The sequence below is a fragment of the Erythranthe guttata genome, chromosome 2, assembly GCF_056151865.1.
Source record: "Erythranthe guttata isolate IM_541 chromosome 2, IM_541, whole genome shotgun sequence".
Taxonomy (NCBI): Eukaryota; Viridiplantae; Streptophyta; class Magnoliopsida; order Lamiales; family Phrymaceae; genus Erythranthe; species Erythranthe guttata.
In genome coordinates, this window is record NC_142534.1 from 12,456,268 (window position 1) to 12,478,972 (window position 22,705).

A 22,705-nucleotide genomic window follows, 5' to 3' on the forward strand; every position below is an offset into this window, starting at 1 on the left:
TACAGTGTTTTTTGTCTCATTTCAAATTTTGTTTCATTTCAAATTATAAATAAACATTACTTTCATTTTTCAATTATTCTCTCAAAATATATTTCTCCAAAATAAAATAAAAATAACTCCAGAAACGTAAACAAACATTGCTTAAGTATTTTAATCAAAAGACCATGATTATTTGCATGTTCAGAATTGCTAAAATAATAGACTAAAATCCTCGCTTTTATCGATAAAGTATGTCAGCATAATCAATCTAATACTGCTGGTAAAATTCGTTGACCACAACGACAACTTTTTATCTTACAATCTCATTATTCTCATTTTATATTTCTCACGGAAGCTAATTCTATTATTTTGGTTTTAGGATTTACTCAAAATCTCCCTCTTGCAAGTGTTGTAAGTACCAAAAAATTATTATTACGATTAGCCCATGATGGTAAAATTGGTATTTTTTGAGAGATTTCCCATGTAATCAAAAAGATTATGTCTAAATTCATAACGTAAGTGATATTATGTAGGGATAATTAGCAAGAACCCCCAATCTAGGAAATGTAGTTAAGAAACACCTCCTCCCAAAAATAATTAGAGAAAACCCCTTCCCCTTTAAAACAACCCTCCTAATAAATCTAAATTGTCTAATATACCCTTGAAGAACCCTATGTTCTCACTCCCGTCGTCTCTTCTCTCCCTTATTTTTTCTTCTCTTCTCTTCTTTCTCACACGACTGTTAAGTATATATTTTTATACTTTATCGTATCTTTTTATTTGAGCTTTTTGTGTGAATTAACGATAATTGGTGCTTAAAAAGTTGATTTATTGTATTCTAGGTACAAATTGAAGAATTGGAAAAGTTTGGGGTCAAAACTGCAATTTTGGAGAAAATATGGGCCAAAAGTGAAATAATCAAAATATGCTGAAAATTGGCTGAAAACAGGCCCGCACGGCCGTGCCAAAATTAGCCTATTTTTGGCACGGCCGTGCCAAATGCATAATTTGGGCAGAAGGTTCGGCGATTCTCGCGCGGCCGTGCGAGAATTGCACTGATTTTCGCGCGGCCGCGCCAACACCCGCTAGACGCAATTTTGGACTTTTAAACACACAAGGAAACCTAGAATCATCTACCAAGTTGGGACATCTATTTAAGGGCAAACCAAGCACGAATTAAAGGACTTTTGGACACAACCTTGAAGCAAGAGGAGCGAGAGAACGAAGAATCGAAGACGGAGAATCGACAACTCTTCATCATAATTCTTCTTCGCCTATCTTTTCTTAATCTATGACTTTTATTACTTTTATTATGTTTTTCGTTATGAGTAGCTAAGTTTTTAATCTAGGATTTTGTTGGAACCCTATGTGGGGATGGTGAACCCGTTTTCTTGAGATTATGCAATTATGATTTTATGATTATTTCTTCTACTTGATATGATTGTTAGTGCATGAACTTGATCAATTTATGTGCTTTATCTGTGATTATTGGGATTGACTCGACAGAGCTATTTTGATAATTAGACGGTAAGTAGAAGAACCTTCGAGTAGTTTTCACCGGATGAGTGTGTCAATTGCATGTGGTGTCGTAGACATACAAATATCACCTTAGGTAGCCATTTACGAGACTTGTTAGTTAATGCTTTATTCATAATTGGTTTGCATAGACATATAGTGAATCGTTTATGAATAATAGACTCATAATACACGCGACAGCGGGTTATGAGTAAATTAGTGTCTCGGGTTAATAATCATGAATCATATATTTCATAATTGAGGGGTTTTGGGTGAGCAATTCTGCATAGGGGGAAGATAAAATCCTAGGTCCGTTTTAATTGATATTTTCCCGTGTTATTTGCTTTCTTAATTAGTTTAGTTGTTTAATTGATTTAATTTGACAAACTTGCGTAGGCTGGATAAAAATCATAATTGTTAGAATTTGGTACTTAGGATTAGGTAATTTGCGTATTCCTGTGGGATCGACATCCGACTCTCACGAGTCCACTTTATTACTTGTTTGCGATACGTGCACTTGCGTGTTGGTATTTAGCACCCAACAAGTTTTTGGCGTCGTTGCCGGGGAATACGGCTAAATTATTTATTTATCCTAATATTAAATTTGAGCAATTTTTCTTACTTCAGCCATTTTATTTATTTTATTTAATTAGTTTATTTTTATTATTTTTGTTTTAGGTACTTTTTATGCGAATGGAAGAAGAGAATAATCGTAGGGGAGATGACCAAGGGCACCTACTGAATGCGGCAGGAAATATCGTCAACGAGCAAGAGCAACAGCAGCTCATTAATCCACCACATCGTCAACGAGCATTGCATGAGTACACCGTTCCAACACTCAATGGGTTCCAATCGAGCATCCAGCAGCCCCCCATTGAAGCCAACAATTTCGAAATTCGAGCGGGACTCCTTACTATGCTCCAAAACAATGGGTTGTTCAGCGGATTAGCTCATGAAGATCCGCATCTCCACTTGGTCAATTTTCTCGAAACGTGTGATTCGCACAAGATGAACGGAGTATCTCCTGAAGCACTGCAACTCCGCCTTTTCAAGCACTCTTTGCAAAGAGCAGCCCGAGAATGGTTACAAACTCGTGCACCGCACTCCATCTCATCTTGGCCCCAGCTAGCACAGCTCTTCATGAATACGTACAACTCCCCAACCAAAACTGAGAGAATCCGGAGAGAAATACAAAACTTCTTACAAGAAGCCGGTGAAGCGTTGTTCGAGACGTGGGAGCGATTCAAACAATTAATTCGGAGATGCCCCAATCATGGTCTTCAAGAGTGGCGGCAACTTCAAATATTTTATGACGGATTGCAAGATAATTCGAGAGCGGTGCTCGATTCAGCAGCTGGCGGTATGTTCATGAGCTTGACCTATGACGAAGCATACGAACTTTTGGAGCGAATCGCTAGGAATAAATACATGCGGGCATCGGACCGGTCAAATAGCGGAGCCAATAAGACGGGAGGAATTTTAGAGTTAGACGGGGTCACCGCAATCACCGCCCAGTTAGAAAAGCTATCCAAGCAAGTAGCAGCTTTGCAGACTCAACAAGTCCATGCAGTCCAAGGTCCCGACCGGTGCTTAGAAGAAACGGAGTCTCTAAATTACGTGAATGACACCAACCGACAACAGAGGAACCCGTACTCCAACACTTATAATCCGGGATGGAAAGATCACCCGAACTTTGGATGGGGAGGAAATCAGCAAGGACAAAGGCCAGCTCCCGGATTCCAAAATCCGCCTCAAGCTCAACCTCAAGGTGGAGATCTCGCAAATATCTTGGCGCAATTTATGACAACCACTCAAGCCGCCATCCGAAATTTGGAAACACAGATGGGTCAACTTGCAACCCAGCTAAACGCGAGGCCATTGGGAGCACTGTCGTCGAATACGGAATATCCTCGAAAGAGCAACATCGAGCAGTGCAATGCAGTAAGTTTGCGAAATGGGAGGCAATTAGAGGAAGGTCCTAAAAAGTCCGTTGCACCACCGCCTATTGTAAAGGAGCCCAAAGAAAAGACCGAGGTCGGGCCAAGCAACACAAAGATCGCAGTAAGTGAATATACTCCCAAGGTACTCTTCCCTCAACGTTTTCAAAACTCCAAGCTTGATATGCAATTTCAGTTATTTTTGGATTATCTTAAAAAGTTGCATGTTAATATTCCTTTTGTTGAGGCACTTAAGCATATGCCGAATTGGGTTAAGTTTATAAAGGAACTTGTATCGAAGAAGATGAGGCTTCCGGAGTGTGCAGCAATCATAGACCTCAATGAGCAAAGTAGTGCTATCCTTGCAAATAAAATTCCACCGAAGCTTAGAGATCCGGGGAGTTGTACCATTCCATGCACAATAGGTACTAGGTATTTTGGGCGGGCGTTGTGTGATCAAGGGGCGAGCGTAAATTTAATGCCTTTATCAATTTATGAGAAATTGAACTTAGGAGAAATTAAGCCCACTTCCGTGACCTTGCAGCTAGCGATAGATCTTTTACTCACCCTTTAGGTATAGTGGAGGATGTATTGGTCAAGGTAGATAAGTTTATACTCCCGGCCGATTTTCTAGTACTAGACATAGAGGAAGATGAAAATATTCCCCTTATCTTAGGACGCCCCTTCTTAGCGACCGGTAGGTCAATTATTGATGTAGGAAAGAGAGAACTAAGAATGAGTGTGGGGGACGAAACAGTGATCTTCAAGGTGTACCGGGTGGATGAAAAGCCTATTACGGCTAATGGATGTTATCTTCTTGATGAGGTAAGTGATTCTAAACTTTTTCCTGTTAAATGACATGATTTAAATTTTTTTGTGGATACTAATGTGCATGTAGGAGAACAAAAGAAAAAGGTTGAGTTGGTTACAACACCTACTCAAAACACCGGGATAAAAGACGATGTTGGCAAGCCTCATGACATCAAGAAGAATAAATTCAAAGGCATTCCTAAGCGAACCAGTCGAAAGAAGAATCGGATCAACCCATTTATTCAAGACTTTCTCCAAAAGGAAGTTAGGAGATGGGTTCAAAAGCTAAGGAATTGAAGAGAAGGAACAAAGTCTGGCTGAAGACTATAAACTTAGCGCTTCTCGGGAGGCAACCCGAGATTTTCGTTTCTTTTTTTTTATTATTTTTATTATTTATGTTTCTTGTTTTATTTTATTTATTTATTTTGTAAGCATGCAAGCTAATTAAATAAGCAATTTTTTTTTATTTTCAGGGGTCAAAGTGCAATTTGTCACTTCACACGGCCGTGCGGAAAACAGTTCAAAATCTCACACGGCCGTGCGAAGCTCAACAGAAGCAAAATAAAGGCGAAAATTTCAGCTGCCCGGACATGGCCAAAACGACTTATTCAGGTGTATTCTATCCTTAAACTTCGTGTTAATTACATTGAGGGCAATGTAAATTTTAAGTTTGGGGGTGGATAATTACTTGTTTATGTGCTTTAATTTTTTAGTTTGCATGCCTTAGGATTTTTTTTTATTTTAGTTGTTTTAGTTTATTTATTGCTTTTAAAAAAAAAAAAAAAAAAATTGCTTGAGTCGAATGCTTTGATGAATCATGATGATGAAAGATGGTTGATGTTAAATGATGAAATTGCTTGCTTTGTCTTGATTGTGATTGAATTTTGGTGAGCTTTTGATTCAAAGTGTCGTAGGAAGGAGTCATTGTTAGGAATCACGAATTATGCCTTGCTTTGGTTGAAAGTTTTGTGTTTTAAAACGTGGAATTAATTTATGCTATATCATATGCTATTCGGTTTTAGAACTTGCCTTAGGAATTTACATAAGTGAAATATTAAATTGTTGAGCAATTTGGGAAGTGATTTGGGCCATCTTTGAACCGTTTGAGCCTTTCAAGCCTACCTTTAAATTTTTATCATTCGAACCTTGATTGAGCCTTGGAGAAACGGTGATCTTTCTTTTAGCCAATGTGTATAAGGTAGAATAAATGGAGATTCTTGAAAAATTACCCTTTGGAGTTCGGTTGGAAAATTTTATAAGGTCCTTCTTCTTCCTCTGCCAAAAAAAAAAAAAAGAAAAAAGAGAAAAAAGAGAAGAAAAAAAGAGACTAGAAGGGGAAGTAAGGACTAGTTGTTGAGTTGTTCTGAAAGCTCGATCCATTGTCTTAAGAGCAAAAGTGGAGACTTTTGAACTCTGAAGAATCGAGTTAATTAAAGTCCTTAGAGGTGAATTCATTGTTTCAAACGCATATCTTTCAAAATTTGGCGGAATCACCTCAATTCAAGAAGCATAGCCACCTATACCCATATCTCCTACCTTGAACCAAAAAGCCCAACATTTGAAAGCCAAAAAGTCCCAATGATCCCAATAGCTCAATTATTTGATACTAACCGAGTAAAGAAATTTGGTGAGTCTTTGGAGTTGAATATTATTATGTAAGTATAAATTTTCTCCATTTTTAATGTACAAATATGGGATACTTGAAGCGATAGCATGGTTTGTGGTTTTTAGCAATGGTGAGTGAATACGTATCTTTGAATTACGAGCTTGTAAATTTTTGAGAATTGTCATGATAATTGCAAGTTCTGAAAAAATGAAAGTTGACCATTAATCTATGTGATGAGAGGCATTTGTTGAGAGTGTTGCTGTGAAAGTTGCTAGTTTTTGCTTGAGGACAAACAAAAGATCAAGTTTGGGGGTGTGTTAAGTATATATTTTTATACTTTATCGTATCTTTTTATTTGAGCTTTTTGTGTGAATTAACGATAATTGGTGCTTAAAAAGTTGATTTATTGTATTCTAGGTACAAATTGAAGAATTGGAAAAGTTTGGGGTCAAAACTGCAATTTTGGAGAAAATATGGGCCAAAAGTGAAATAATCAAAATATGTTGAAAATTGGCTGAAAACAGGCCCGCACGGCCGTGCCAAAATTAGCCTATTTTTGGCACGGCCGTGCCAAATGCATAATTTGGGCAGAAGGTTCGGCGATTCTCGCGCGGCCGTGCGAGAATTGCACTGATTTTCGCGCGGCCGCGCCAACACCCGCTCGACACAATTTTGGACTTTTTAACACACAAGGAAACCTAGAATCATCTACCAAGTTGGGACATCTATTTAAGGGCAAACCAAGCACGAATTAAAGGACTTTTGGACACAACCTTGAAGCAAGAGGAGCGAGAGAACGAAGAATCGAAGACGGAGAATCGACAACTCTTCATCATAATTCTTCTTCGCCTATCTTTTCTTAATCTATGACTTTTATTACTTTTATTATGTTTTTCGTTATGAGTAGCTAAGTTTTTAATCTAGGATTTTGTTGGAACCCTATGTGGGGATGGTGAACCCGTTTTCTTGAGATTATGCAATTATGATTTTATGATTATTTCTTCTACTTGATATGATTGTTAGTGCATGAACTTGATCAATTTATGTACTTTATCTGTGATTATTGGGATTGACTCGACAGAGCTATTTTGATAATTAGACGGTAAGTAGAAGAACCTTCGAGTAGTTTTCACCGGATGAGTGTGTCAATTGCATGTGGTGTCGTAGACATACAGATATCACCTTAGGTAGCCATTTACGAGACTTGTTAGTTAATGCTTTATTCATAATTGGTTTGCATAGACATATAGTGAATCGTTTATGAATAATAGACTCATAATACACGCGACAGCGGGTTATGAGTAAATTAGTGTCTCGGGTTAATAATCATGAATCATATATTTCATAATTGAGGGGTTTTGGGTGAGCAATTCTTGCATAGGGGGAAGATAAAATCCTAGGTCCGTTTTAATTGATATTTTCCCGTGTTATTTGCTTTCTTAATTAGTTTAGTTGTTTAATTGATTTAATTTGACAAACTTGCGTAGGCTGGATAAAAATCATAATTGTTAGAATTTGGTACTTAGGATTAGGTAATTTGCGTATTCCATGTGGGATCGACATCCGACTCTCACGAGTCCACTTTATTACTTGTTTGCGATACGTGCACTTGCGTGTTGGTATTTAGCACCCAACAAGTTTTTGGCGCCGTTGCCGGGGAATACGGCTAAATTATTTATTTATCCTAATATTAAATTTGAGCAATTTTTCTTACTTCAGCCATTTTATTTATTTTATTTAATTAGTTTATTTTTATTATTTTTGTTTTAGGTACTTTTTATGCGAATGGAAGAAGAGAATAATCGTAGGGGAGATGACCAAGGGCACCTACTGAATGCGGCAGGAAATATCGTCAACGAGCAAGAGCAACAGCAGCTCATTAATCCACCACATCGTCAACGAGCATTGCATGAGTACACCGTTCCAACACTCAATGGGTTCCAATCGAGCATCCAGCAGCCCCCCATTGAAGCCAACAATTTCGAAATTCGAGCGGGACTCCTTACTATGCTCCAAAACCTGATAGAGAAAAAAATTAAAAAAACCAAAAAAAATTTAAAAACAAAATTAGAAACAAAAAAAATTAAAAAATTAAAGATTTTCCTTAATCGACTATGAAGCATAGTCGATTTAAGACTAATCGACTATGCTTCATAGTCGATTAAAAAAACGGAAAAAATAAAAATAAAAAATCGCTGGAGCGCGTGCCCAGCTGTGATGAGGTGGCGGGCGGGGGTAAAGCTGGTAAACACAATGGCTGAATTGGATTATGGGCTTTTCTCAAATGGTCTAAAATATTTTGGGCCTATCCCCATTAAAAAAAGTAAGGGGGGGTTATGTCAAAGAGCCCCTATTATGTAAGACGCCAACAAACTTTTAAGTTTTTTTGGTAATTTGGGACATGTGTGGGATTTTCATGTAATTTGAGCTTAGTTCAAGGGTTTCTTGTAATTTATCCAAAATATGTTTAATAAAAAATAGACAACACAAATTAATGGAGGATAGTTCATAAATTATTAATGGTCGATATTGTTAAGAATTCTTCAAGGTTATGAATGATCTCCATCACTCTCTCTACTGACTGGTTCTTCAGACAAATAATTGTATACACATGAAAATATAGTATAAGGAGAGCTCAGTTACACTTACAGAACTTAGTTATGTTTGGTTGCCCTCTTCCATGGAATACTTATTCACAATCATCTCTCCCGATCCTATAGCTGAACAAAGTGAACCAGCAACTACTGTTCATATCCTTCCAAATGTGTACTTACAAAATACGCATATCTGATTTTCCAACAATGGTTATGCTTGAATGTCTCTATGATTGTGTGTGTGTGTGTGTGTGTGTTTGTGTGTGTGTGTGTGCTAGTCAATTTTTATTTGATGACGACGGTGATAGGAGAAGACGATGGCAGTGCATCTAAATTATCGAATATATGACAATATATTTTTATCAGAAATGAAGAGAAATGGGAAGAGAGAAGGAATTAATGGGACGGGGAGAAAAAGCCAGAAGCAATTACATGTAAAAATAATACAAGACTTTTAGCAAATTGACAAAATCTCAGGAGTATTTAACAAATTGTCTGGTCCATATAAAATGAGATTCAACTTTTATATATTATATACACAGATCATCTAAACATAGTTTTACTAATTAATAGATAAAAAATTATAACGTCTCAAATATTTTGAGATGCAGATTAAATATCCAAGTCAGCTTTGGATACTTTTGCAGGTTTCCAAAGATGTGAACTTTGGCATTGATATACACACTTATTATAAGATCCAATTTGATCGGTAGTACATTAATAAAAAATAACTTTAATTTTGTGATTCCACCTTTTAATTACTATCTTAAAGAATTTGCATTTTATATTTTTCCTAGTATCACCTTTGGGACCAATCACAAATGACTAAATAATTAGGATAAATAGCATTAAATCACCTAAACTTTGTCCGATTTTGTGGATTATCAAAAGTTGCACGGACACACCCAAACTCGTTTTTTTGAGTCACTTAACCACCTACGTCTAATTTCCAGTCGAATATTAGAATATTCCGGCACATGTGCGAGGCACATGGCCATGTCCATGGACTTTTTCGTCTTTTTATCTGAATAAATTTGGGGGTGAAATTAAAAGTTGTGAGGACTTAATTGAACTAGATTTAAAACTTGTCCAAGTCGTCTAATTCCCCTGAAATTCTATTTCAGTCGGAAATTTTTACTTACATTCATTCAGCTAGCCTCTACACAAAAATTCGAAAAAATAGACAAGCGTACATGAATCAAAGCAACACACGTACATGAAAAGGCTATCAAATTTACGAATATAACAACAATCCTAGAAACAATTTTTTTACAAACACTTTCGCAAGTTCAGGGCAAATGAAAATGGCGGAAGATCTCTTTCAAGAAGCAAAGAGCAAGCAAATTTTGAGAGATCGAGCTCTTCTCTTGATTCAATTGCCATGTATTTGGCGTTATGTCACTCCCTGATTCAGTTGCTTAAACTAAAAAAAATCTTTTGAACATCAAGAAAAGGCAACCCAAGTTATCTGGATTCTTCTCAAATAAGTAACATTTCAAGAGAAATGGAAGAAAATGAAATAATTAGGGATTGTGATTTTGAAGAAGAACACATGAAATGAAGGAAAAATGATGAAGATGAAGAGAAGAATGGAGAGGAAGAAGGAAAAAGAAGTCAACACAAGAAAATTTCGACGATTAATTAAAAAAGGGTTTAAGGATTTTGATTTAAAAAGACAATTAAGCCCTTAAAATAGCCATTAATAAAGGGTTTGAGTATTTTGATTTAAAAAGACAATTAATCCCTTAAAATAGCCATGTGCAAATGCACATGTAGTGAATTCCAGCCAAAATGACCTGAAAATAGGCAGACAACGAGACCAAAATAACGAGTTTGGGTGTAATCGTGCTTTCGTTGAGTAGAAATCCGCTAAAACAGGTAAAATTTAGGTGGTTTAATATTATTTATAACATGTATTAATGTATTTCATTATATTGCTATCATAGATATATGATGAGCTCAGTCGTAATAAAATAGTGTCACTAGAAATTTTGAATTGTTTAGTTAGCGCACATGACACGAGAAACATAAATTAAAATTAGCCAGCTAATTCAATTATTGTGTTTAATTAGCATTTGTTTTCATGTGGTCACAGAGCTATTAAATTATTCCATCACAAAGGGCGGTGATTTTAACAAAATGGTAGAGATAAGAACTCGATTCTCTGTCCTTATTAAGACATTATTATTTCGCACTGGTGCTAGCAGTTTGTAGCAATTGTCTCCCAAGATACAATGACTTTATTTCGATATTGTAGCACTGCAAATCTCAAAATCTATGAACCCTCAAATGTTTTTTTGAACTATCAATGACAATACGGAAGACAATATTCACAAATAATGTTTTCCGGCTAGAGAAAGAAGAACTCCAATAAACAAATATGGAATGGAGTGAAAATCAAGTATTTCAAATGGTGGATTATAGGGTCTATTCATAGATTCTTAATAGTTGTCGTCAATAATTACAAATCTTAGAAAAATAATTCATGAAAAGGTATTATACACCTATTTGATTCAACGAGTGTCTACACACCTCCATACTTTTAAATTTTAATGATGTCTTTTTTGTTGGAAAAATCGATAAACGATGTTTTTCGTTTAACATAATAATAGTATTACAACTTAAGTAGAAAACCAAATAACAAATGTTGTCCTAATTTAGGAGAAAAGTAACCTACTACCAACAACCAATTAATGTGGTGTTTGCAAACGCTTTTTGAAAGTGATTATGAGCTTTTTTTGCTCATAATATGTTTTCAGGTGTTTATAAAATCAACTTTTATTTTTGCTTCTCTTAAAATAATCTGCTTTAAGCTATTTTTTTAAAAGCACCAATAACCCTGTTTTTTTATTGGGGCTATATGACCAACACCCCTCATTGGATTTTGACTTCTTAATAAATCCAAATTTTAATGTGATTTTTGACATAAACCCAAATGACATAAACTACCCAAAATGCCCTAACTAATCTCATTAAATGCAGATTACCTCCATTTAGGGTTTTTTAGATTTCTTTATTTTTTTATATTTATTTTAAATTTGATTGATTTTTAATTTTTATTTTTATTTTAAATTAGTTTTTTCCTATTTATATTTTTCATTTTAATTTTTTTAAAATGGTTTTATTTTATTTTCAGTTTTTTAATTTCATCTTTTTCAAATCGTCTTTTCGATTTTTTCGAATTTTTTCGGAAAAAAATGTTTTATTTAATTTTTTTAGTTTTTATTTTGATTAAAAAACTAAATTTCTTTTGTTTTTTTCAATGTTTTATTAAATAATATTTTTTTAATTTTTTTTACCAGGTTATCAAATTGAAATTCGCTACATATTTATCGAAATCCACTATAAATATATCGAAATTAACTATTAAATTAACATAATTCAAATAAAATTAACATAATCCCACTATGAAATTAAATGTAATTAACTACAAAACTTCCACAATCATCGATACTAAAAGAAAAACAATGTGTTATAACAATTCTAAGAAAAGTACTACTAGTACTCTGGTTTTTTTTTTTTAAAGTCACCAACAAACGTCATCACCACTAACAAATAGTAGAGTTACCCGAACATCACCAAACCTAATCACCCTTGTGCCATCGCCGCCTGTTCAAAAACCTAACAAAAAGAAAAAGAAGACAACAACGTGTCAATTTAATTCATACGAAATAAAATTCATTCTGAAAGCAAAAACCACTATAAAATTAACCTAATCCACTACAAAAAATTCCTCGTTTCGAAGACAAAAAAAAATCCACTCAAATTATATCGAAATCCACTAAAAACTTACCGAGAACAACTAGAAATTAACGAAATCCACTAATGTTAACAAAATCCACTCTAGTAAACTCATCGAAAACCACTATAAAATACGAAAACCACTAAAATATTAACGTAATCCAGTACAAATTAACCTAATCCACTACAAAACAATTCCAATTTTCAAAGACAAAATCCACTCAAATTACATCTAAATCAACTAAAAACTTACCGAAAATCAACTACAAAGTAACGAAAACCACTAATATTAACGAAATCCACAACTATTAAACTCATCAAAAACCACTATAAAAATATAGAAAATCACTATAAAAATATAGAAAACCACTAAAATATTAACGTAATCTACTACGAAATTAACCAAATCCACTAAAAATGAGACTATTTATTCATATTTCTAGTTACTACTGTACAATCAAATTACAAGCCCTAGTTTGTAATTGTTGCCCACAAGGTGTATGTGAAAATGCCAACAAGAACTTCGTCCAGTTTTATGACACAAGAAAACCACATTTTTCATTATTTACTCTTACAAGAATAATAAATTAATCACAAACCAAACACTTTGTCCTGCTACACAAACTTCTTCCCGCCAAGAATTTCAAGAACAGATTGTGCAGTGCAGTAAGCAATCGCCTGAACCGTAACCATCGGATTCACCCCCAAAGCAGTCGGAAAAACACTCGTATCCGCCACAAACAGCCCCTCCACCTCCCAAGTCTCCCCCCTCGGGTCCACCCCCGACCCCCCCGAATCCACCCCCATCCGACAACTCCCCATCTGATGCGCCGAAGCAATCGGCGTCGAAAGATTCCTCAACGGCCTCGTACTCTCCCTCTTCACGAACCCCTCGAACTCTTCCCGACTCGCCCCCTTCACTTTCAACACGCCCCCGTGATAGAAAAGGCGATAATTTACAGAGAAATTGAAAAAGGCGATAGAAAAGAAAGAGGGCGGGGCAGGGGCGGCGGTGATGAGAAAAAAGGGGCAGCCGTGATGAGAGAAAGAGACGAGTGTGGGATTGGAGAGAAGGAAGAGAGAAAGAAATTGGAGAAAAAATAGACGGTCAATGGTTACTAGGGTAAAAGAAAATAAGAAAGGATATTATAGGAAATTTATATTATTTTTGGCTGAATAAAAATATTTTGGATTTATCTCAATAAGATGAATTTTTTTTGGACCCATCTTAATTGTACATATCTAATGAGGGGGTTTTGTCTAATAATCCCTATTTTATTTAAGTTTATTTTCCAAAATATTTGCAAACACACCCAACTTTTAGAAATAAGCACTTAAAACAAACTTAAATTACAATCACTAACTTCTACTTTTAAATAATCATTTGCAAACACCACCTAAGCATCCACATGACTAAGGTGGTGTTTGCAAATGATTATTTAAAAGTAGAAGTTAGTGATTGTGATTTAAGTTAGTTTTAAGTGCTTATTTCTAAAAGTTGAGGGTGTTTGCAAATATTCCGGAAAATGAACTTAAATAGAAAAAACAGGGTTATACCGTTATGGGTGCTTTTAAAAAAATAGCTTAAAGCAGATTATTTTAAGTGAAGCAAAAGCAAAAGTTGATTTTGCAAACACCTGAAAAAAGATTATGAGCAAAAAAAAGCTCATAATCACTTTCAAAAAGCGTTTGCAAACACTACCTAACTATTCTCCTAACCAAATTATTATTCGTCTAATTAAATAAACAATAAATATAATATCTCAACATTTTTCTCCTATTATTTCCATAATTAAATATAGGGATAATTAGCAATACCCCCTCATCTAGGTAAATGAGTTAAGAAAAACCCCCCTCCCAAAATAATTAGAGAAAACCCCCTTACCTAATATTCTACCTAAATATTATTTAATAATTCCCAAACCACCATTATTACCCCTAAATTATAGCCTCTTCCCCCAACCAACCCACATCACATTCTCACTCTTATCTCTTTTCTCTCTCTCTCTCTCTCTCTCTCTCTCTCTCTCTCTCCTCTTTCTCTCGCACACACAAAAACACACACACACACACACAAATTAGCGAGAAAGCTCAACAGGAGAAAGCTCAACAGGAGAGTAAGGAGGATTCCGCCGCCGCCGCCGCCGTCGTCCCCGCGGACGCGTCAGCTGCCGGAGTGAGGAATCCATCGCCGTCGCCGGTGTTGCGATGGGTCTGTTGGTGGCGGCAGTTTTGGGTGGAGGATTGCGATGGGTTTGCTGGCGGCGGCGGTTTTGGGTGGAAGATTGCGATGGGTCTGCTGGCGGCGGCGGCGGTTTTGGAGAGCGCTGCATCGGACGACGCAAACATCGTCGGAGACGGATGCATTTCAGCGGCGGCGAGCAGCAGGATGTGCCGGAGCTGCGGGAAAGAGGAATTATGCGTGTTGCTTTTGGGATTAAATTAAATTAATTTAAATTGGTTTTCTTAATTGGTGGAGCTGAACATGCTCAAAATCCGATGGGTTCGGCCATGGCAGGAGCTCTGGGTGGTGTGGGGACGATGGGGAGGTTGTTTTTGGGTTTTTTAGTGGATGAACGGAGGACAGCGCGTGTAGAGAATTTCGCGCAGGCTGAAACCTAAATCGACTATGTACATGTTCATAGTTGATTAAGCTAATCGACTATGTTCTGGTATTTGATTTAAGGTTGATCGACTCCAGTTTTTTTATTTTTTTGGATTTCTTGTTTATTGATTTCAATTGTATAAATCATTTATAACGTTTGTATATTTTTCGTTTTTTGTAAAATATAGTTGATTTTGCATTTTTTCGCAGTTGTAAGTTGTTATTTTTAGTAGTATATTTCTTAATCGACTATGTTTCATCATAGTCGATTAATATACCTGATATAGAAAAAATATTAAAAAAACAAAAAATAAAATTAAAAAGTTAAAGATTTTCCTTAATCGACTATGAAACATAGTCGAATTAAGACTAATCGACTATGCTTCATAGTCGATTAAAAACACGGAAAAAAAAAATAAATAAAAAATCCTGGAGCGCTGACCCAGTGATGAGGTGGCGGGCGGGGGTAAAGCTGGAAAATATAATAGCTGAAAATGGGTGTGGACTTTTCTCAAATGGACTAAAATATTTTGGGCCTCCCTCAATTAAAAAAAGTAGTGAGGGAGTTTTCTCAAAAAGCCCCTTAAATATATTAATTAATTTATTAATTTCTAATTCACCAACAGATGATTTCGAGAGAATCTACTTAAATATTCATATCAAATCTCCAATTACATACCACCTTTGAGACCCATCCTGCGTGACTAATAAATTAATATTAAAATATCCAACACTGAAACCTGGCATGTATTAATGTATATTTCATTATTATGATATATATATGATGAGCTCAGTCGTAATAAAATAGTGTTATTTGAAAATTCGAATTGTTTACTTAGCGCACGATACACGATACACGATACGGCATATAAAATTCCACGTGGTCACTGAGTTATTAAATTATTCCATAATCAAGAAGAATAATAAGCATACAAAAATGCAAATATGAGTATACATTTCTTGATATTTAGGCATAAATATTTCATATCTTGACCGAGTTGCTGTTGGGTGGGTTCAGCTATGGCAGCTTCATCCGCATTACTCAAAGTTAACAGCGGTTATGGAATCAAGAAAATCAATCAAGAACACCTTGTGAGTGGCCCCCGAGTTGACAGGTGAGTTACACAGTTTCCTATCTCGTCGAGTCAGTACTTTGATTAATTTTGTGCATTTTTAGGAAACTCTCTCACTCTTCCTTTCTTATCCCCTTGTAAAATTACACTTGCAAGTAATGATTCATAGTAGTTGTGTGAAAAATATGGGTGTTAGTGTTAGTGTGTGTGAGTATGAATTTGTAAGATACTTTGTATTGATTTATGAGAAAAGTTTGCACTGATTTCATATTTGGTTCTCCATGTTCACAAAAAATACATTTGGTCTGTAATGTTTCAGTAATTTAACAATTTCAGTCATTTTCGTCAATTTATACCATTAGTCCGTCAGTTAAGACAGTGATGGGCACACGCTTGATTATGTAAGTACTAATGTCAAATTTGAAAGAAATGACTAAAAATTGTGAATTTCTGAACATGAGAGACAAAATGTGTTTTTTTTTAACATGGGACCAAATGTGAAATCGTGCAAATTTGAGGGATGAAAGCTATATTTTTTCGATTAATTTATAATGGATTTTTGAAAATTGTACGTCGGATCATGGTGGATTCATGTTGGTTCTTCCTTAACGGGTACATGCCGGATCCATGAATGATCCACATATTAGTCCATATAAGTTGCGTAAAAATTGCAATAGATTAATATACGGAGGACTTGTCCAAGTCCGATCCGCTTTAGGTCCATTTCTAACAGTTGATTTTGAATCCGGTTCATTTTGGATCCGATCCACATTAATCTAGACCGGATCCTCTTCAAGTTGAGCAGATTCTCACCCCTAAATAGTTGACTATTTTCTTCTAAAAGACTTAGAGTATCTACAACGAAAAAAATTACAAAGAAGTAATAATATTGGAATTTATTTTATATATATATATATATATATATATATATCAAAGGTATAATTTGGATATCATTCAATTTCCTAGCATTCTCCATTTGAAATGGTCTTAGTAAAATCTTTCAAATCATACATATTTTTAGGTGAGTCGACCTGACGATGCTAAATATAAGAATAAACATTAAGTTATTCAAATAAAATTTGAAACAATTGAAAAAAATAAAAATTTAGCTATTATGGAGTTTTAAATTTGTTTTTCCAAAATTATTTTTTTAAGAATAAGAAATTAATAAATTACTTAAAATATTTATTACGAACAATAATATGTGAAGATTCACCATTAAAAATATGGATGTGTTTAGACGCCATTAGGCCACAATAATGGTGCCAATTTAAATTTAAAAAAAAAAAGTAAAATCTATTCGACTGAGAATAAGGTATTTGGTTTATATGAAAAAGTATGACACCTTGTTATGAAATTATTTTCCTAAATGTTGCAATTGGTTGGCTACAAACCATTGAGAATCTATAAATACAATCCAAAATCCTCCATTTGAATCACTCAATTCGATATTAATCTTTTGAGGTTTCTCCTATCCTTTGCTCGAAAATATTCCTTGTGAATATTTCCTTATGTGTCCGTATTGAAAATTCAAAACAGGGTTCGTAGATTTGTCGTATCTCGAAACTATTATATATGTCACTATAAAAAAAACGCTACTATAAGACTTCGAGTATCGGTGCGGTGCAATATTGTCTCGACCATTTTGCTAAAATCAACACCCATTATTACACAACAAACGATTATTCATTAGTATTCTTGTACCGGGATATTATTTATTGCAAGAAGTTACTCAATTTTCAGTTGCAAGAGATTTTTCTGACAAATAACCATGTTATGTATAATTAATGGTAAAACTCCAGTGCACCTAGATAGTTGGCTACGGGTGCCTTCATTACCAAAAAAAAAAAACTGGCTAAACCTCTCAAACTTGCAGGAAGCATTCAATATTCTCATGTATTCCACATGGTGAACAAACCCAGAGGCGATTCCGGAGCTACAGCTGGACTCGTACTACTAAAGGATGTCACAACAAGGCATTCACAACAACAATGTTCAGTTCTATTCAAGAAAATTATGCAGTTACCGGCAATTTACATGCAGATGATGTGACGCCAGAAGACGAAACCAAAACAAGAGATGATGATGTATCTAGAGCAACTTTAATATGGAGGGCCGCCAAATTACCAATGTACACCGTTGCTTTAATCCCAGTCACTGTAAGTCATTGTAGTAATTACTTTGTTACTTTATAATTCCAATACAGAATTAATTACATGATTCGCAGTTCTGCTCTTATTAAGTACTTTCTCCATCAATGTCCCTCGTTAACTAATGGATAAGGGCATTTTAGTCTAAAAACATACATTTTCCTAATTAAATCAATTTGCATTTAACGAAATCCTTGATCCTTGTACAAAGCTAAAAAAAGAAACGATTAGTATCAATGAACAAGTTCATGTTTGATGGTTCAGGTGGGAACCGCTGCTGCTTATTGGCAAACGGGGCTTTATTCTTCGGCGCGTTATTTCAAGATCTTGGCGTCGTATGTACTCGTAATTGTTTGGCTTAACTTAAGGTCAGAATTAAAAGTCACATTATTAATCACATTTCCTTGTCTTATTTTGAAAACAAAAGTTTCAGTTTGATAATCGAAAACCAGATTTTTTTTTAACTCATTTGGTTATATATTGGGGGCTCCGATCCAGCAACGATGTTTACGATTTCGATACAGGAGTGGATGTAAACAAAAAGGAATCGGTTATCAATCTATTTGGGAGGTAAATTAAATTAAGAAATTTAATTATTGTTTAATGGGTATGTATGGTTAAATTACGAAAAAACCCCTCATGTTTGAATAATTACATCTACCCCTCAACTATGAATGTTTTTATATTTCCACCCTTATGGTGTCAAGTCCAACATAATCATCTAGATTTCGTGGAATGTTCTCTAATTTGTACTCGTTTTATTTAAAAATACAGTTTCTGATGCACCACAATCTGATATATACAAGCCAAAAAAATATATCTAGCTTCAAAATGTGGAGCTCGAATGAGATAAAACGGGTACAAAATAGAGTATATTTTATATAATCTAGAAGATTCCACTAAATATTGTAATTACCCAAACATGAAGGGTTTTTCTATAATTTGACTATACATAAGGAGTGGTTGTAATTTATCCTTGTTTAATTGAAGATAAAGATTTATGGCTAATATAATTATATGGTTGTGAATAAATTAGTCGAACAGGGATCAATATTATTGCATGGTTGATTCTTGTGCTTGGTTTCTTGGGGCTTGCATGGGTAGCGGTTGAGGCCAGAAATCCACGTTCTATAATATTATTAGCTTCCGCAGTATTTTGCTTCTTCCTTTATCAGGTAAAAATATATACTCCCTCCGTTCCAAATTAACTGTCGCTTTGGAGAGTATTATTTGTCACTTTAAAATTCCAATAATGTATTAATTATTGTTTTATCAACTATGCCCGTATTAATTATTACTCTTAATTAGTTCGTATATAATTAATTACATGGGTATTTTAGTCATATTATATGTATTTTCCTAAAATCCACGCATATTTATTAGTTTTCTTAATATGTGCGCAATAACCTAAAACGACAATTATTCTGGAACGCAGGGCCGGCTCTAGCATGCTGGGGGCCCTAGGCGAAGCGAAAATATTGGGCCCCTATAATTAAAATATAGTTTTTATTTTTTTATTGATGCAATGCATTAATTAATGCAAAAAGAATAATATAAAATAAAAATAAATTTTACCAAACTAAAATAGTAAATGAGAATATTCTTTATTGTAGGACCAGAAAATTATGTATTAGCGCACAAGTAAATTCACAAGGTTGCGGTTTTTGTAAAAATATTTACATAAACAAATTCAAATTCATCAACAATATTTTTTTTAAATAATAGAACAAATAAAAAAATTGAAATTGATAAATTTTAATTCAATATTAGAAAAATGAGTGCAATTTTAGTAACAAGTAGAAATTTTAGGGTGTTTATAGTATAATTAAGTAATTAACTAACAAAAAAATATTTATTTTTAGTAGTTTGGTTTTTTTTCATCAAATTAAGGTCGATCTTAGGATACTGGGGTTGGGCGAAGCAAAACTTGGGCCCTAATATTATATACATATGTTTTATTTTGTATAATTTTTTTTATAAATTATAAAAGAAAAGTGAAAAATAAAATAAAAATCAAATGTGTCTACCAAAAAAAATAGTATAAAAACCAATGAAAGGCAAAAAAATAAGGAAAAGGTTATAACACAACACATTTTCACCTATTGAAGTCAGGTGGAAAGAAATGGTGATAATGATTGAGTGAAATATTTAGGTCAAAGTAACCGAGGACCCACATAATTAAATAAACATATATTATTAATTGTCTATTATATTAATTAATTGAGAGGCCTACAATAAATATAAAGTTTATAATATAAAAAATTAATGTCTAATGTATACAATTTTTTTATATAATATATAACAAGTATTAACAAAAAAAAAAATGTACAGGTGGGCCCCACTTAATGTGGGGCCCTAGGCAATTGCCTAATTGACCTAGTGGTTGAGACGGCCCTGCTGGAACGGAGGGAGTGTATACATATATATATATATATATATATATATATATATATATATATATATATATATATATATATATATATATATATATATATATATGTATATATATATATGTATATATATATATATATATGTATATATATATATATATATTTATGTACTTATGTCCTAATAAATAATATTTATGTATCTCCACAATTCTCCCTCTTTCTTTATTAAGAACTTGTTTGGTTGGATAAACTAGCCATAATTAATTAAATAATTAGATTTTGTTCGTTGTTTGGGATATACTCTAATCACCATTAATTTAATAAGATTTGATCTCGATCATTACAAAAAATAACATGGATGAAAACTTTCTTAATTAAATCACCATTTACCAAGGTACCATTCAACTAATATTTAGTTATGAAAACCCAATATAAAATAGATTAATATTATGCCTGTTCAATTGACCCTCTACTATAATTTACTGAAATAATTAATCAATATCCATTTGATGAATAATAGATCAAAAATGCATTTATTAGGAATTGGGCTTGAGACGTCTTAGTTCATTCAACACTCTTAACTGTTGGGACAAATTAACTTATTGAAATAACAATCATTGTATATATTGGTAACACTCAATGTAAAATCATAATTATATAAGTAGTTAAATAATGTTGAATAAAATACTATACTCTGATTTTTTTTAATATTTAATTTAATCAAATAGTAAGATTTACCGACAAATATCTTGTCTTATAGGAATTTTCTTTTAAACCTTCCATGGTCCAATAATACAATTGTGTTTCATTAGATTATTTAATCTTATCTTGGTTAATTCTTATAACTTGTTAACCAAATGTACGCCTAAGTTGTATTTAACACATTGTACGTATACAATTTTCGATTGTTGCATTATAAAGATCGGACCAGTTAATTCATGTTATGCTGAGTATGATTTGTTTGCAGTGTCCACCTTTTCGTTTGAGCTACTATGGAGTCGGAGAACCTTTACTCTTCGTCGCGTTTGGCCCATTATCCACCATTGCTTTTTATTTGCTTCACAGCATAAAAAGGTCTACGGTCGTCGTCTTTTTTTTTGTTTTTCCTTTTTTTTTTCTCTTTGATGAGAAACAATTCATGCATGTCCGCTAAACTCAGTATATGATGCAATGACAGTGAGCTTCCTATTACTAGTACGATCGTTTGGTCTTCGATTCTTGTTGGTCTTACTACATCCTTAATCCTCTTCTGCAGTCATTTCCATCAGGTGATGCCTCTCTCTCTCTCTCTCTCTCTCTCTCTCTCTCTCTCTCTCTCTCTCTCTCTCTCTCTCTCTCTCTCTCTCTCTCTCTCTCTCTCTCTCTCTCTCTCTCTCTCTCTCTCTCGATTTATTAGCTGACATCATATATATTGAATGATGGCTAATTCAGATAAAGGATGATAAGGCCGTTGGAAAAATGTCCCCTTTGGTGAGTATAAGTATATAATATAATAACCATATTTAAACCTCGATTATTACAAGGGTTAGAGATTCGCTTACTCGATAAAATTGAAATAACAGGTCAGGCTCGGCACCGAAACGGGTTCGAGAGTAGTAAAATTTGCTGTTGTGGGACTGTATTCTATTATTTTGGTTTTAGGATTTACTCAAAATCTCCCTCTTGCAAGTGTTGTAAGTACTCTACACTACGTACATTTCTTTTGGTTAACGAAAACGTTACTCGATCTGCTGTTCTACTATTCTGATCGTTCCTTTTTCTCCAGATTCTTTGTGCTATGACACTACCAATGGGAAATTTAGTGGTTAGTTTTGTTGAGAAGAACCATATGGTGAGCTAATTAATATTTTAATTTTTTCAAGGCTAATTTCTACTATAAATAATTGTTTCATTTTATAATTGGATGTTGATTGTGTTTGTAGGATAAAACAAAGATATTCATGGGGAAGTATTTGTGTGTGAGGTTGCACACTGTTTTTGGGGCTGCTTTGGCTGCTGGGCTTGTAGTGGCTAGAAAGTTTGCTGTACAACAACTTCCACATGCTATTGTTCCTTAATGCATGTGTTCTTCTCTATCAAGAAAATATGTTGGGAGTGAGTTGCCTTTGTTAAAACTATCATATCTTAAAACATTACATCGATGTATTATGGAAATAAATGTATCTTTTTTTTTGGTTTTATGATTTTATGAAAGTGGATTTTCTTATTTTTGAAAAATTATGAAAGTTTCTAAAATTTTATAAAAATGTTCAAATTTACGTGATTTCCGAAATTTCCATAAATTTTGGAATTATGATGAATTTCT

General features: G+C 34.0%; 1 protein-coding gene, 1 long non-coding RNA gene and 1 other non-coding gene across 4 annotated transcripts; 1 reads left to right on the forward strand and 2 right to left on the reverse strand.

Moving 5' to 3' along the window:
* Window positions 1-2,667: 2,667 nt before the first annotated feature.
* On the reverse strand, window positions 2,668-2,774 carry LOC148772366 (small nucleolar RNA R71). The gene has a single exon (XR_016030152.1). It is a non-coding gene; the product is annotated as a small nucleolar RNA R71 (small nucleolar RNA).
* Window positions 2,775-11,818: 9,044 nt separating this feature from the next.
* LOC105969709 (uncharacterized) lies at window positions 11,819-13,307 on the reverse strand. 2 transcript variants are annotated; one of them, XR_001173844.2, is made up of 2 exons: window positions 12,782-13,307; window positions 11,819-12,062 (listed from the first exon to the last, which is right to left on the reverse strand). It is a non-coding gene; the product is annotated as an uncharacterized LOC105969709 (long non-coding RNA). The 2 variants fall into 2 exon arrangements; XR_016028981.1 differs by having other exon boundaries at window positions 12,758-13,288.
* A 2,456-nt stretch (window positions 13,308-15,763) lies between these two features.
* Window positions 15,764-22,569, forward strand: LOC148772367 (2-carboxy-1,4-naphthoquinone phytyltransferase, chloroplastic-like). Its single transcript, XM_088815007.1, has 11 exons — window positions 15,764-15,902; window positions 17,737-18,019; window positions 18,275-18,378; window positions 18,509-18,580; window positions 19,047-19,185; window positions 21,368-21,474; window positions 21,578-21,668; window positions 21,832-21,870; window positions 21,963-22,073; window positions 22,166-22,231; window positions 22,323-22,569. The coding sequence occupies exons 1-11, from the start codon at window positions 15,808-15,810 to the stop codon at window positions 22,455-22,457; spliced, it is 1,242 nt and encodes a 413-aa protein (XP_088671133.1). The 5' UTR covers window positions 15,764-15,807; the 3' UTR covers window positions 22,458-22,569.
* Window positions 22,570-22,705: the final 136 nt, after the last annotated feature.

Excerpts from the sequence above, each read along its gene's own strand:
- LOC148772367 (XM_088815007.1), top strand. The coding sequence starts at position 15,808 with ATGGCAGCTTCATCCGCATTACTCAAAGTTAACAGCGGTTATGGAATC. Across the intron at positions 18,581-19,046 it reads GTTATCAATCTATTTGGGAG|TCGAACAGGGATCAATATTA; the intron begins GTAAATTAAATT and ends TGAATAAATTAG. Across the intron at positions 21,871-21,962 it reads TTGGAAAAATGTCCCCTTTG|GTCAGGCTCGGCACCGAAAC; the intron begins GTGAGTATAAGT and ends TTGAAATAACAG.